Source organism: Choloepus didactylus, chromosome 5 (genome assembly GCF_015220235.1).
Source record: "Choloepus didactylus isolate mChoDid1 chromosome 5, mChoDid1.pri, whole genome shotgun sequence".
Taxonomy (NCBI): Eukaryota; Metazoa; Chordata; class Mammalia; order Pilosa; family Megalonychidae; genus Choloepus; species Choloepus didactylus.
In genome coordinates, this window is record NC_051311.1 from 108,916,627 (window position 1) to 108,931,681 (window position 15,055).

General features: G+C 34.1%; 2 protein-coding genes across 12 annotated transcripts in view; one reads left to right on the forward strand and one right to left on the reverse strand.

The window, feature by feature from the left end:
* The window catches only part of AKAP9 (A-kinase anchoring protein 9), a 168,833-nt gene extending 164,986 nt beyond the window's left edge, over positions 1-3,847 (forward strand). For 6 of the 11 annotated variants that reach the window (XM_037836629.1, XM_037836632.1, XM_037836636.1 and 3 more), the window contains 3 exons: positions 1,036-1,180; positions 1,759-1,898; positions 3,298-3,847. In XM_037836629.1, the coding sequence (XP_037692557.1) occupies positions 1,036-1,180; positions 1,759-1,898; positions 3,298-3,335 (323 nt within the window). In that variant the 3' untranslated portion in view covers positions 3,336-3,847. The remainder of the gene's footprint in view (positions 1-1,035; positions 1,181-1,758; positions 1,899-3,297) is intronic. The other 5 variants (XM_037836631.1, XM_037836634.1, XM_037836638.1 and 2 more) reach the window with 1 other exon arrangement.
* A 338-nt stretch (positions 3,848-4,185) lies between these two features.
* The window catches only part of LOC119534366 (lanosterol 14-alpha demethylase), a 38,356-nt gene continuing 27,486 nt past the window's right edge, over positions 4,186-15,055 (reverse strand). The window contains exons 8-10 of the mRNA XM_037836643.1: positions 10,708-10,803; positions 9,983-10,151; positions 4,186-6,637 (exon numbers count right to left, since the gene is read on the reverse strand). Coding sequence (XP_037692571.1) covers positions 6,459-6,637; positions 9,983-10,151; positions 10,708-10,803 — 444 coding nt within the window. The 3' untranslated portion in view covers positions 4,186-6,458. The remainder of the gene's footprint in view (positions 6,638-9,982; positions 10,152-10,707; positions 10,804-15,055) is intronic.

A 15,055-nucleotide genomic window follows, 5' to 3' on the forward strand; every position in this document is an offset into this window, starting at 1 on the left:
TTATGGAGCACCTATTCTGCCCTATACCCTGCTCTTTTCATGTTTTCTCATGTATTCTCCCAAACTTATGATGTAAGTACAATTTCAGTTATTGCTGCTTTACCTATGAGAAAACTGAGGCATGGAAAGCATACTTATTTGCCGAGATTACCCAGCAGGGAAGTGGAGTCAGGATCAAATCCTGGCATTCTGGCTCCAGAGCCCTCCCTCCTTACAGCTGCATTTATAGGCCTCTGGTTCAAGATTGGATGGAAGTTATATGGAGGAGTTATGGTTTGAAATAGTTTTTAGCAATATTTAACAGGTTTCTAAGATTAACCCATAGGTGTGTAATGATGGTAACAGTTAAAATTCCTTCTCCCCACACCTATCTTGATTAAAAGTGGAAGCAAAAGAATTAGGGCTTGAACATTTTAGGCATAAGGAAGAGGTCAGAAGCCAGGGAGCACGCGAGTTAAAGCCGCAGCATAACTGGGCTGTATGTCGGTATTAAACCACCTCACATATGCTCCCAGGAGCTGAGCAGCAGGGAAGGGAGAAATACGGTTGGTGCCAGAAGCAAAATATTTTGAAATATGCATCCTTACACTGAAACAGCTGAAATTTATACCATGAGTTACATGTTATATTAAGAGCACATCTTGATTTCACGTTTTTTTTCTGATGAAAGCAGAGTGGAGTGATAACATTAGTTACATTCATCTTAATATTTTTTATCCACACCATTTTTCCCCCAAACCACACACACTCAGACACCCTCACCTCATCTAGTTAAAACTAAGAAGAGGTCTTTTAAAAAGAAAATACTCCAATTAGTTTTTTTGAAGTATAGTTTCAGATGATCAGAAATACCCATATTTGAAGGCAACCAAATTAACATTTGAAAGCCGAGTTCTGGGTTGTACTGTTTCCCTCCTTTAGAAGGAAAGTTCAAAGTGACTTTTATAAAAGGAAATAGTGCAGTACAGTGTAGTTAGTAAATGTAACTTTTCTAGAAATTTTTCAAGGGCATGGTATTTTTTTTTTCTTTACAAGGTGCATTTTGGATTACCTTAGGTACTGAAAAGACTGATCCTTGTTATCATGGTGGGCTGGAGCTCTATGGAGAACCAAGACATACTGCCTATCGCTCAAGGTCAGATCTGGACTATCCTAGGTCTCCTTTACCATTTCAAAATAGGTAAGAATTTAATAAAATTTGCCTGCAGTAGTTATATTAATATTTAAGAGAGAAAGTTGGATCTTATTAGGACTCTGACTTCTTTTAATTTTTTATTGAAATATACATATATTTATATGTAATTTACATAATCTAAGGCTCAGAGTCAAAACCAGTTTTTCAATTTGTAACTGGATTCCAAGGGTATAGGAAACAGAGCTGACCAATTAGTGTATATACTATACAAGTGTAGTATATGCAATGGGTAGACAATCAGAAAAGAATTAACTAAAACAGTCTCTGGTCATTATAAAATCTGAAGTCTGTGAGACAAGACACATTTATACATATCCAACATTTATTGGGGATCTTGGCCTCAGACATTGTACTGGGTACTCTTAAATGATGACTTCGTAGCATCTTTGAATTTATTGGAGTTTTTTCTTTTCAACATCGCATACTCAACAGAAAAGGGGATACAGATTAGTCAGTATCTAAGATTCCTACCTTTTGGGGGTATGGGCTGGAGACAAGTTGGTAACTTACTCTCATTCTTACTGGCTAATTTGGGTGCATGTACATATTTTCTAATCTTGTAGGTACCCAGGCCCTCCAGCTGATTTCAATCCTGGTTCCTTGGCATGTTCTCAGCTTCAGAATTATGACCCTGACAGAGCTCTGACAGACTATATCACTCGACTAGAGGCACTGCAAAGGCGACTTGGAACTGTGCAGTCAGGTACTCTTGATTTAACTATGTTTATTGGCAGCACTATAGTGCTAGATCCAGAGCTCTCCTTTCTCTTTTTGAAACACCTTGATATTCATTAGGATAATCACATCTTCCAGTTCAGTGCATGAGTTGCCAAGATAACCAAAGCTTAAACTCTGTAATCAGCAGGGAAACAGACTTAGGAATTTAAGTCAAGGCATTATTTATCACCTCTAAACCCCGACCCCTACCCCTCACTCCACCAAAAAAAGATTCCCTACTGTGTTCATTTAGATTAGGCAAAATGCACAATGAGTACCAATATGCAGAGTACTATGGTCTAGTGGAAAATGTGTGTTGCTAAGTGATACCTGGTAAAAAGCAAGAGGCATGCAAACAAGAGCAGGGTGATGAGAGGAGGAAGCAGTTACCTTGAGCACTTAATGCAGTCGTTTTATGTATGATCCTAAAACCCATCCCATTCAAGACTGTAAGAATGATGACCTTTTATTTTTTCTTTGCTCAAACACATACACACATAATAGAGGCATATTCCCTGTTCATTGTGGGAAAACCTCTCTAACTCCCTTCTGTTCACTAATTCAGACTTTGAATCAGTTTATGATTGTACTGACAACTTTTATATTTTGTTATTTAAGATCCTTTCTTTCCTGTAGTTTATGTTATCTGTTTTATATTAAATAGGTTAGTAGTTTATGTCTTCATTCAAGAAAGCACTTGTTTAATCCAAGCAACTCGCAGTCATAGTCAACTTGTATTATGGTTGGGCTTTATGTGTGTTTGGTTTGGATGGGTTTGTATGTGTTTTGAGCATCCAAATTTCACAAGACTCAGATTTTGAAGACCAAAAGATTTATCAACAGGAAGGAAGTATGGAGCATTCAACCTGCAGGGCACATTAAAGAAAATCTTAGCATTAGTTTTACTTACTTTGCTAGAGAGCCAGCCACTGTCACTTTTAATTATATACTTTAAGTCTCTTTTAAAAATTAGTTCAAGGAACCTTGTGAATCGCACTCCCTTTATCCAGTGTATGGATGGATGAGTAGAAAAATGGGGACAAAAACTAAATGAAAAATAGGGTGGCGTGGGGGGATGATTTGGATCTTCTTTTTTACTTTTATTTTTTGTTCTTATTCCGATTCTTTCTGGTGTAAGGAAAGAATAGATTGGTGTTCAAAAATAGATTGGGATGATGAATGCTAACTATATGATGGTACTGTGAACAGTTGATTGTACACCATGGATGACTGTATGGTATGTGAATATATCTCAATAAAACTGAATTTAATTAAAAAAAAATTAGTTCAAGGAAAAGTAAAACTTAGGTAAAAAAAAAAAATTTTTTTTTTAAATGGAGGGTATGGGGAGCAATATAATTTGAAATCCTGTTTTACTCTCATAGGTTCAGCTACTCAGTTTCATGCTGGCATGAGAAGATAATCCCTTGAAACATCATCAATTGAAGTGATTTTAAACAAATTCCCTTTTGTAAATCATTGTTTCTTTTGTGCTTTTGTATTGTGACTATTCAGTGGGACCAATATGAACACAGCTTATGATTGTATACAAATCCCTTGCCAGCACATAAAAACCAACTGGAATTTGTATATATATAATCATTGTGTATGTATTCATGCACAAAATCATTAAATTACATGTATATTTGTGGAATGCTAATTTAAATGATTAAATTATAAAACTGTGTATTTATCAAATAGGTGAAAAGATTAAACTTTTGAGCATTATGATACTGCTGAATGTGTAGCTTGGGGTGTCCTGCACTTTTCTTATGAGGCTACTGAAGTTACATGTTTCTGCCTAATATATTTGCTACTGGTGATGCAGACAGAAAATATCACTTGTAGAGACCTATTTTTGTATAATGGCAGAAGTTTTGCATTTTATGGGGTATTTTGTCAAGTACTGAAATAAAAATGACTTCACCATTTTAACCACACTGTATTTGACCCTTCATTTTTAACGAAGCCATAATTCTTGGTGCACATCCCTTCATTACTTGTCTCAAATAACAGACATACAGATTCAGAGAGTTCTCCTACTCTTAGGCTTAGATACTATTGGCATTTTTCTCCTCCCTCCATTGGGGAGGAAGTTTTCCATGTGCCTTGGTTATCAACCTTACATCTGTTATCAACTTTACATCTGCCTGTAGCTTTTTTTTTTAAACTACAGTGGTATTCATGATTAATCCCTATTTTCTCTATTATATTTAATGTTACTTATGTCAAAAGATGTGTCCTCAAAAAGCCATAAGAAAATGTAGAAGTCATTTAACTCAAAAACTAAAATTTTATTAACCACAATGCAGCAGAGTTAGACAGTATTCCTGCCTTACAAGCCCTATTGAGATCGGGAAGCCCTCACAGAGATACTAAAAATCCCAATAAGATGGTAACTCACTCAAATAGCAAGAGTAGTCGTTTTTGATGCTTATACCTAGAGGATTTTGCCTTGTCATTTGATGTTCTAGAATTTAGATCACCAGAAGCAGGCCATGCTAACCAAATTCTACATTCTTGGAAATTTCAGATTACCTAAATTTTTTATTTTAGCATCTGGTTTCCAATTAGAGGAGTTCTAGAAATAGCAAAAGTATTCTAAAGAGTTAGTTGAAGGGAGAGGGTTGTTATAGGTAATTAGCATTGCTTGCCATTCAAAGCTATTCTGCTTTAGGAGAGCTTGGAAAAAGGAGCAGCTGGACCATCTGAATTCATTGCCACTGACCATCAGCCCTCCTCATGATATTAGGACTCCTCTACAGTCTTAAGCTTGTTAATGTTTCAGTATTCCGTGATTAAAAACTAAATCCTTAAAAGTCTAAAACAAACTACTCACTAAATGTAGTGTAGCCTTACCTTGAATTTTTTACTTTTTTTTTGTGCCATGAACCTCTTTAGCAGTCTGGTGAAACTTTGAGTCCCTTCTCATGGAGAATGCTTTTAAATACATAAAATTTATAGGACTGCAAAGAAAATCAATTAAATTAGAAATAGTTATCAAACTTTTCTAAAAAGTATGTGACATAATACAAATGATTAAAGCATTAAAATAAGATCTAGCAGCAGTTTTAATAACTATCATAATTTCAAAGTAGTGATGTGAGTAAAAGATATTTTAAGAGCTCTGCAACATCTATTATGTAATATGAAAATATCTATGGTTTCTATTGGCAAAATCGTTAAGTATTGCTATCACTATTGTGGTTTATTGCCTAAATTCATAATTGAAGTTTGAAATACTAAATCCAGTTAGAAATTAGAGAAAATAAAGATATCATTTTTTTCCCATTCAAGTTCCTGGATTTTGTGAATTCTCACTGAAGCAACACTTTAAAATTTGTGAATACGCACTATTTTTTCCACAGGATTTTCATGTGAAAAGCTAACAGCAGAGATTTTTCCTTTACAAATAAAGCTTTACATGGCTCCTCCAACCTCTTTGACTTACATAAACAGAACTTAAGAGAAAATATTTTGGTCTCATCTAGTAAAAAATCGAAAACAGACAGGCTTTACAGAATATGACCAACACTTCTCCCAAGGACCCTGCTTCCTATCACCCTATGTTGTTAAAGCCAGATTTCCCTGATCTCAGACTTCATTTTAAAAAAAAAAAAAAAGAAAGAAAGAAAGCTGGTTAACCTAAACTAAGCTTTAAACAGAACTAGTAATAGAACTATTACTAATCGGATTCTGGGGAGGAAGCAAGGAACAACCTTGTGCCAAAGAAGAAAAACTAAATTATCCCCTAAAGACTTTATTTTGGACTTTCACACAGATATGGTGTATGAAACCAGATAAATTATCCATCAGATGGATAAATACGTACTATTTAGCAATTAGACCAAGTAAGATGAACTGTCTTTGGTAGTAATTTTTTTATGAAATATGATTAAGTCTTCATCACAGAGCCATCTCTCAATTTCAATAGACAGGACTTACAGTTATAATTTCAAATGACATTGTTTTCTCTAACACAGCGCCATCATTGATGAGTATCATCAAACCATCCAAAAACATAAATTAATAGTATTCTTTTAGCAAAGTCTTTAAATGTAACAGTTTATTCCCTATCCTCCCACCCAACACACAAAAATTAAAAAAAAAAATTTTAATTATCTAGGAAAATGAATAACCTATGGATTCCTGGTATCTCACTGGGCTTTCTATACCTTGCAGAACTGTCCAAGATTTGTACACCTTATAGTTACTTGCCAAGAACTACGTATGCTCTTAAAATTAGTACCTGGAAATTGAGTTACTTAGAATTTGCTAAGTACCTGGATCCCCCCCAAAACAATTTAAATCATTTTACTAATGAGTTTGACTTCCTTAAAGCACAACACTATTAGAAAATGTTGCAATGCCATCAGAATTGATATAACCACTCAGTTAATAAAATGTCACAAATTAAACTGGCTGTCTTTTTAAATTACACACTGAATAAAACAGGACACCAAGAGTTGTTTAGTAAACTCCATTCTCTTCAAATGCTTTTGCAGTTTACAGTGATGTTTCACACATTAGTATTTTGTTGCTTTTTTCATTTTGATCTTTGCTTGTATCGGATAACTGGGTTTTCAGGGGTGTGAATCATGGTTGTATAATTCACAGTGGGAAAATATCCATCAATAAGATCAAATTCATATAATCGAAGCATAGTGGACCAAATTGTCTTGATTTGAACATAGGCAAAATTTTCACCAATACAACGATGACGTCCTACAAAAAAAATTAAGTATTTTAGACTGGAGTGATTAAATTTATCTATGGTTTACATGAATAGCAGATACAAAAAAAAAAAAAATGACATTCTTTCCACATAAAAGAATTTAAACAGTCAATCCTAAAATCTGTTTTACAATGTCTGTTTTCAGGAAAAAGGGACTTGACTATTTGCAATGACTTCTCCAGTTACTTTTTTGAAACAATATATATATAAGATTTGAATCATAAGATTGTAATCCAGTTTAGGAACATACAAGAAGTACTCTTAGCCTCCATTCCAAGAAAGCCCTAGTTAAAAGGCAATATGAACCTTCCAATGGAAACTTCAAATGCCATAACAAATGATGTCTATGATGAAGAAAAGGCTCTACACACCCAAAATAGCAATACATATACTGAGATCAAAATTTAAAAGGTCATACATACAGATTTTGACAAGCTGATTGTAAAATGTATATGTAAATGCAAGGGACCTTCAATATCCAAAGCAATCTTGGAAAAGAACTAAGCTGAGGGACTTAAGCTGTCTGATTTCAAGAATTACTATAAAGCTACAGCAACTGACAGTGGGATCCTGGCATAAGGATCAACAAACAAGTGGAACAGAGCCCCGAACCCAGAAATCCTTAAAATTTTTTGGTCAACAAAGTTACTAAAGCAAGGCAATGGAGAAAAGGTTTTTTCTCAACACATGGTGCTGGAATAACTGGGTTATCTACATCTTTAAAAATGAACAATTCCTACCTCACACCATACTCAAAAGTTAATTTGAAATGGATGATAGACATTAATGATAAAACCATCAAATTGTAATAGAGAAGAACAGGAGAATGTTTTCATAAACGGTTTTTAGACAGGACCAGAAAGCAATAACCATTAAAAATTGATAAATTAGACTTGGTTGAGGTTATACAAGTGTATTTGTCAAAGTTCAAAGAATGCTGAATTAGGATTTGGACACCACCGTATGTAAAATTTTACTTCAAAAGAAAAAAACTAAAAAAACATTGAATTCTGGTTAATATGCATGCTGATATACTCGGGGAAGTGCACTGATGTGTGCAATTTACTTTTAAATGCATCTAGAAAGTAAAATGGATTGGTGGATGAATAGATATGTGAGAAAACAAGTCTAGTAAAATGTTAATGGCAGAATCTAGGTACTGGATATACAGATGTTTGCTGTAAAACCCAACTTTGCTGTGTTAGAAAATTTTCTTATTACAATGTTGGGAAAAATTTAATAAAGAATATAATTTCTATTTTTAAAAAAAGCTAAAAAGTAAGATACTTTATAAAATATGGTATTAGGAATACGTAAAGCCAGAAATAACTGTCACCTGCCAATCCTCTCCTACCTACCAAAACTCCACAAAGGAGTAAGCTCAACAACAAAAGACCTTAGTTTCCTTTTCTGAAAAATGGGTTTCCTTTCTCTCATAGTGTGGTTGCAAAGATTAAATGGGGGGGGCGGGGGCAGGAATTAACATAAGATGCTAAGCACAGTGTCCAGTCCACAAGTGCATGGAATTTTGGGAGCCTCATATAAGAGGGGCATTTGCAAACTGGCTGATACTCAAATATAACAACTAAGAAGAGACTTACAGGAAGAATGGTTAAAGGATTATTTTTAATAGCAACACACTAGAAATATTCTAACTGAATCCACTGAAGAATGAATAAATTCAGATAATTAACAAAATGTAATATTATGAAAATACAAGACCTTTATGCTATTTGCACCAACATATATAAAAAGCACAATTACAAAGTAAAAGAATAGCTGAAGTTTACAGCATTCAGGGCTAAGTTTCTGATAATGTGGATACCTTCCTTTGATCTTGAACCACTCATGGATCGAGGCACTTCGCTTAGTGAGACATTCGTGTTCATAAAGTATCATTTGATTTGATTGAATGTATATCAAAAGTGCTATAAATTCTCTGTAACTGAGTCAAGGGGGGGCTCTCTGATCTCGTGTCCACCTGCGCCTAGAGGAGCAGGGGCTCCCAGGCTTGGTAATCTATCAATTAATTTTTACATTGTAAACTTGTTCCTTTTACCTTAAGTGCTCCTTTAGTAAAAATGTGTTAAAGGTGAAAAAAAAAAAGAATAGCTGAAGAAATCTGAGATATTTAACATGATCATTAAAGAAAGATCAGAGGCAACATTATAGCTGCATTCAAATATCTCAAAAGAGATACTATATAGCTTCAGAGACCACAATTAAGAACTGTAAATAGGATGCTAAAAGGAAACAGACTTCAGCTTTAATATAAGATTCCAAAAATGAGTACTATCATTACCTGAAAAGTTCAAGTGGAAGCCAGATAATCACCAGTGTAGAAATGATTCCTCCTTTTGGACAGAATTTGGTTATAGAACTAATGCCCCTTCCAGCTATTAATAATATATGATTCTGTTATATGCTATTATAAGATTCTGTTATAATTAATCACCATATTTGTTATGTAATTATTTTATATAACACTATGATTATTGTAATTGTTCTAACAATTATAGTAATTAATATAATAATTATACTATTAACTTTATTAAATGGAGTTATTAAAATCTGAAATTCCCAAAGGACTTTATACACTTTTTGTGGAAAAAGTGTGACCAATGACAAAACATCACTAAAGTAATCTCTTTGGAAAGACTAAACAAGAAGCGACAGGATATAGTTTAATCTGTGCAGAGTACCTATGGATAGAGAAATTACTGGGGGATCAAGGTCTTGCCTCCTATATTTTAGGATCTTACTGGAAATGTAGAGGTTTGCAAACCTAAGCATTGCTTGCCCAAATTTAAAGAGCAGTTTATCAAAACGATAGTCACAGAGAGTCAAAAAGTTGACTAACAATCCAGAAAACTTCAATTTTAAAAAGGCCACCTTTGCTCTTTTACGAAATGCTGGTAATCTGTTTTTATATACAGCCTGAAATAATTGCCTAAATAGTGCAGTAACTCCAATGGTTCTTTAGAACAGAATTCAAAATGAGCTTTAAATACAATTAAAGGAAAAACAAGGGTAGGCTCAGTTACTTTATATGGCAGCTTATTCCACTTTGAACAGTTTTCATTTTTGGAATCTTATATTAAAGCTGATACAACCAGAAAGGTTACAAGGTATTGAAGCACTATAGAAAGTCACAGAACAACTCTCTTTAGTACAAATGAAATATTTTTTACAAATTACAAAGATTCTACTTCTATCAAATGTTCCTAAAAGGAAACAGAAAGATAATTTGCACATAAATTTTACATGGTTTGTTTCGGCAGGGGCAAAGATGTTGTCAGAACAAATATTTCAAATCTAAAATGTAATCATCTTACCAGCTCCAAAGGGCACATAGGCAAACTTCTCTCCCGATGCTGGGTTTTCCTGTAAATAGCGATCAGGATTGAAATCCAGACGTTCTACCCACGAGTCTTTAAGTCTTTGATTGACAGTGGGAGACACACACACCTGATGTCCTGGAGGAATGGTGTAGCCTGCCACAGTCTACAAATGAAAACAACACGTTTCTTTAGATAATGAAAAATATTCCACCAAACAGTCAAAGCATTAATCGCATGAGACATGCATATATTTAAAAACTAGCTAGATGATAGGCCATGTAAAATTACTTAAAATTAATTAAACTCAAAATTATTTCCAAATGACCCAATGTTTGGTTGTACATACATGAATCTAAAAACTGGAATGCCTTGGAGGTAAGGGTGACATTTTAGGGAGCCATTCTCTATCTGGTTTATATATTTCCATACTGTTAAGATTTTTCACAACAAAACATGTATTACTTTTAAAACCAAGGATAAAAAGATATTTCCATTTTTAAAAGCCTAAATGTTAAATGAAAATGCAGGGAACAGATTAGCATGTACACTACAAGTATGTAAAAACATGTATACATTTAGAATATGTAAAATTGAAAATGTATGAGTGATGATTTTGCATTTTTAATTAAAAAAGTATTTAATACTATTACATTTCATCTTTTCAACAAATAAAAAACTTTTATGTGGGGTAGATGAGGGGATCTAGCCAAGTTACTCACCTGGGGAGTTTTGGCCATTCTCATCATGGTCATTATAGGAGGTCTAAGTCTTAATGTTTCTTTTATACAACGATCAAGTAAACTTAGGTCCTTGAGCTAAAAAGAGAAATTTTTTTCCTGATTTTTAAAAATATTTAACATTTTTCAACAGTACACAAATTATCTTTTACTTTATGGTTAGTACAAGGCAGCTTGCATTCTGGATGGAAGTACAGTGATAATCAGTTGACCATGATTGGGATTATCTTGTTCTGTCACTGTCTCATAGTAAGCAAAAGAAAAATAGGAGGCCAAGACAATAAGAAGAAGAGAGGAAATCAACCCTGCAGAATGACACAGTTGGACCTAAAAAAATCCACACCTCCAAAATAGAGCACCAGCAGAAACTGTGAGAGACAACTGTTTCAAAACTCTGGAAATGAGTAAAGGCTTGCAACAATCCAAAGAGTGTATTGAAGAAAAACGGCTAAATCTCAATGAGAACAGCATGCTCCATGGTATTTTAACTTACCCTATTATCATCCCCCCCTCCCCAACTCCACCATAAGTAGCCTATCAAACCAACAGCCTGGCAACTACAGCAGCTATGAAAACCAGCAACCTGGCAATTGGTAGAGAAGGCAGAATGGGTTTGGAACTCCCCAGACATCCCATTCTCAGAGAATTGCCAGTATTTGACCTGTCTGGCAGCTCCTTGAAAAGTTTCATTCTTGGGACTTGTCTTTATTTGACCTAATTCAGAGATATTTGTGTGCAAAGAGCCCTATCCCTAGGATGTTTATCAAAAACAACACACAGAAATTCTTTAATATCACAGCTACCTGAGGCCATCATAACAGTTGAGAATAATAAGAGTTGGAAAAAATATACATAAATGGAAGAATTGGAGAATGAGGTGTCCACAGAGGGCGTTGGAAAGCTCTAATATTTTAGGGATTTAGAAGGACCCATGCATGTGCAGCACTGTGTGCATGTCCAGAAAAGACATGAGGCAGCCCTAATTTCTCAGCCCTGGCTGACCTTAAGTTTCTGTACATTCAGGAAATGAAGGCAAAGGCAGATTTGTAAATAGCCTGCTACAATGTAGAAAACATGCCCCAACATATATATACACAAAGTCTCTGGACAAAAGCTAGGAGACTTAAAATTCAAGGCATTTTAGAAAATCTCTGTGCAAACAATAACTGTTCACAAAACTAAATGAATGTTCTAGGCAAAAGCTGGAGACTTTAGTGGCTGCTCACAAGAAATAATTCAGACTTTCTATGAGTTCAGGAAACTCAGTAAACAAACAAACAGCAACAATAACAACAACAAACAAGAGCAACAACAAACCCTGGGGAGGGAGTACTGGTTTCTGGAGTTGCCACATCATACTACTTAATATGTCCAGTTTTAAACAATTGTAAGACACACCAAGAAATAATATAGCCAATACACAGAAAAAATGCAGTCAACAGAAACTGTCCCTGATGAACCCCAGACACTGAACTTGACAAGGACTTTAAATCAGGTATTATAAATATGTCCAAAGAACTAAAAGAAACCACGTTCAAAGTAAATTAAAGTACGAAAACAATTATCTCACCAAATAGAGAATATCAATATAGAGAAAAATTATAAAAAAGAACCCAACAAATTCTGGAGTTGAAAAGAATAATAAATGGAATGGAAAATTCAATACAAAGGCTCAACAGCAGATTTGAACTGGCAGAAAAATGAATCAGTGAACGTGAAGGTAAATCAGCTAAGATTATCTAGTCTGAGGAACAGAAAGAAAAAATAAAGAAAAATGAACAGAATCTCAGACAACCATGGGTCATTATCAAATATATCAATGTATGCATAATAGGAGTCCCAGAAAGAGAGGAGAAAAATAGATCATTTGAAGAAATAATAGCCAAAAACTTTCCAAATTTTATGAAAAGCATTAATCTCCACACAAAGGAAGCTCAAGGAACCCCAAGTCAGATAAACTCAAAGAGATCCATAGCTAGACACACAAACTGTTGAAAGCCAAATAGAGAATTTTTAGAGCAGCAAAAGGCTCTAGTAAATATTACCACATAATTACAAACATAAATATAAGAGAATATAAATGCACTTTTGTTTTTAACTCTTTTCTTCTCCTATCTGATTTAAAAGACAACTGCATACAGCAATATTTATAAACTGTGCTCACATCACTCTGGTGGACATTTATATGCACTATAAAGGTAACACCTCTTAGGTTTTAATGTAATGGAATAGCTAGAAGTAAATACCTGAAACTACCAAACTCCAACCCAGTAGTCTGGACTCCAGAAGACGACTGTGTAATAATGTAGATTACAAGGGGTGACAGTGTGATTGTGAAGGCCTTGTGGATCACATTCCCTTTGTCTAATGTGTGGATGGATGGGTAGAAAAGTGGGGACAAAAACTAAATGACAAATAGGGTGGGATGGGGGGGATGGTTTGGGTGTTCTTTTTTTACTTTTATTTTTTATTCTTATTCTGATTCTTTCTGATATAAGGAAAATGTTCAGAAATAGATTGTGGTGATGAATGCATAACTATATGATCATACTGTGAACAGTTGATTGTATACCATGGATGACTGTATGGTATGTAAATATATTTCAATATAACTGAATTAAAAAAAAAAAAAACTGTGCTCACAGGTTCATAATATATGAAGATGTAATTTGGATGCCAATAACAGCATAAAATTCAGGGAAGGAAACATAACTATACTGGAGCAAAGATTTTGTATGTAATTTAAATTAAGTTGGTAAGATGTTAATTGCAATCCCTCGAGCATCCTTTAAGAAAATAACTAATATATGTAGTAAAAAAGAAAAATAAAGGGATTAAATGGTAAACTAGAAAATATCTATCTACCAACAAAGAAGAGAGTAATGAAAAAATAAAGGAACAAAAGAAGACATAAGGCAAATAGAAAACAAAGAGCAAAATGTGGCAGTTTAAAATCCAACACTGTTGGTAATTATATTAAATATCAATGAACTATATAAAAGGAAGGCAGAATGGAACAGAAGCATGGTTTATCTATGTGCTGTCTATAAGAGACATCATTTGGACTCAAAGGCACAAACAGGTTGAAAGTAAAAGGACGGAAACAGATACAGCAGGAAAATAACCAAAAGAGCTGAAGTGGCTATACTAATATCACACAAAATAGACTTTAATACAAGAATTGTTACTAGAGATAAAGCAGGAGGTTTTATAAAGATATCAGAACTTACTACACCAATTTGGAAAGGAAGAGGTGAAACTTACCCTATTTGCAGATAACATGATCCTATATACAGAAAATCCTGAAAAAAATCCACAACAAAGATCCTAAAACTAATAAATAAATCCAGCAAAGTGGCAGAGTACAAGAGCAACACCAAAAAATCAATAGTATTTCTATGCACTAGCAGCATACAATCAGAAAGAGAAATCAAGAAAAAAAATCCATTTACAATAACAACTAAAAGAATCAAATATCTGGCAATAAATCTAACCAAGGACCTAAAATGCTTGTACAAAGAAAGCATTGCCAAAAGAAATCAAGCAAGACCTAAACAAATGAGAGGACAATCCATCTTCATGGATTGGAAGACTAACTATTGTTAAGATGTCAATTCTACCCAAAGCAATTTAGAGATTCAATACAATCCCAATAAAAATTCCAACAACCTTCTAGCAGAAATGAAAAAGCCACTCATTAAATTTATATGGAAGGGTAAGTAAGGGGCCCCAAATAACCAAAGCCATCTTGCAAAAGCAGATCAAAGTTGGAGGATTCATACTTTCTTAAAACTTAACAAAGCCACAGTAATCAAAACAACATGGAACTGGCACAAAGACAGACATACAGACCAACAGAATCAAACTGAGGGCTCAGAAATCAACCCTCACATCTATGGCCAACATTTTTTTTTTTGACCAGGGTAACAAGTTCACTCAATTGGGAAAGAATAGTCTCTTCAACAAATGGTACCGGAAAGACTGGATCTCCGTTTGCAAAAGAATGAACCATATACAAAAATCAACTCAAAATGGTTAAAAAAAAAACTAAATATAAGTGCCAGAACTATCAAACTCTTAGAAGAAAACATAGAGGTGCATCTTCAGGACTTTGTATTAAGCAATGATTTCTTAGACTTTACACCAAAAGCACAAGCAACAAAAGAAGGAATAGATAAGTAAGACCTCATCAAAATAAAAAACTTTCGCATTTCAATGACAACCTATAGAATGGGAGAAAATATTGGAAACTGCCATCCACTAAGGGTTTAATATCCAGAATATATAAACAAATCCTTCACCTCAACAACAAAAAGACAAACAATCTAAT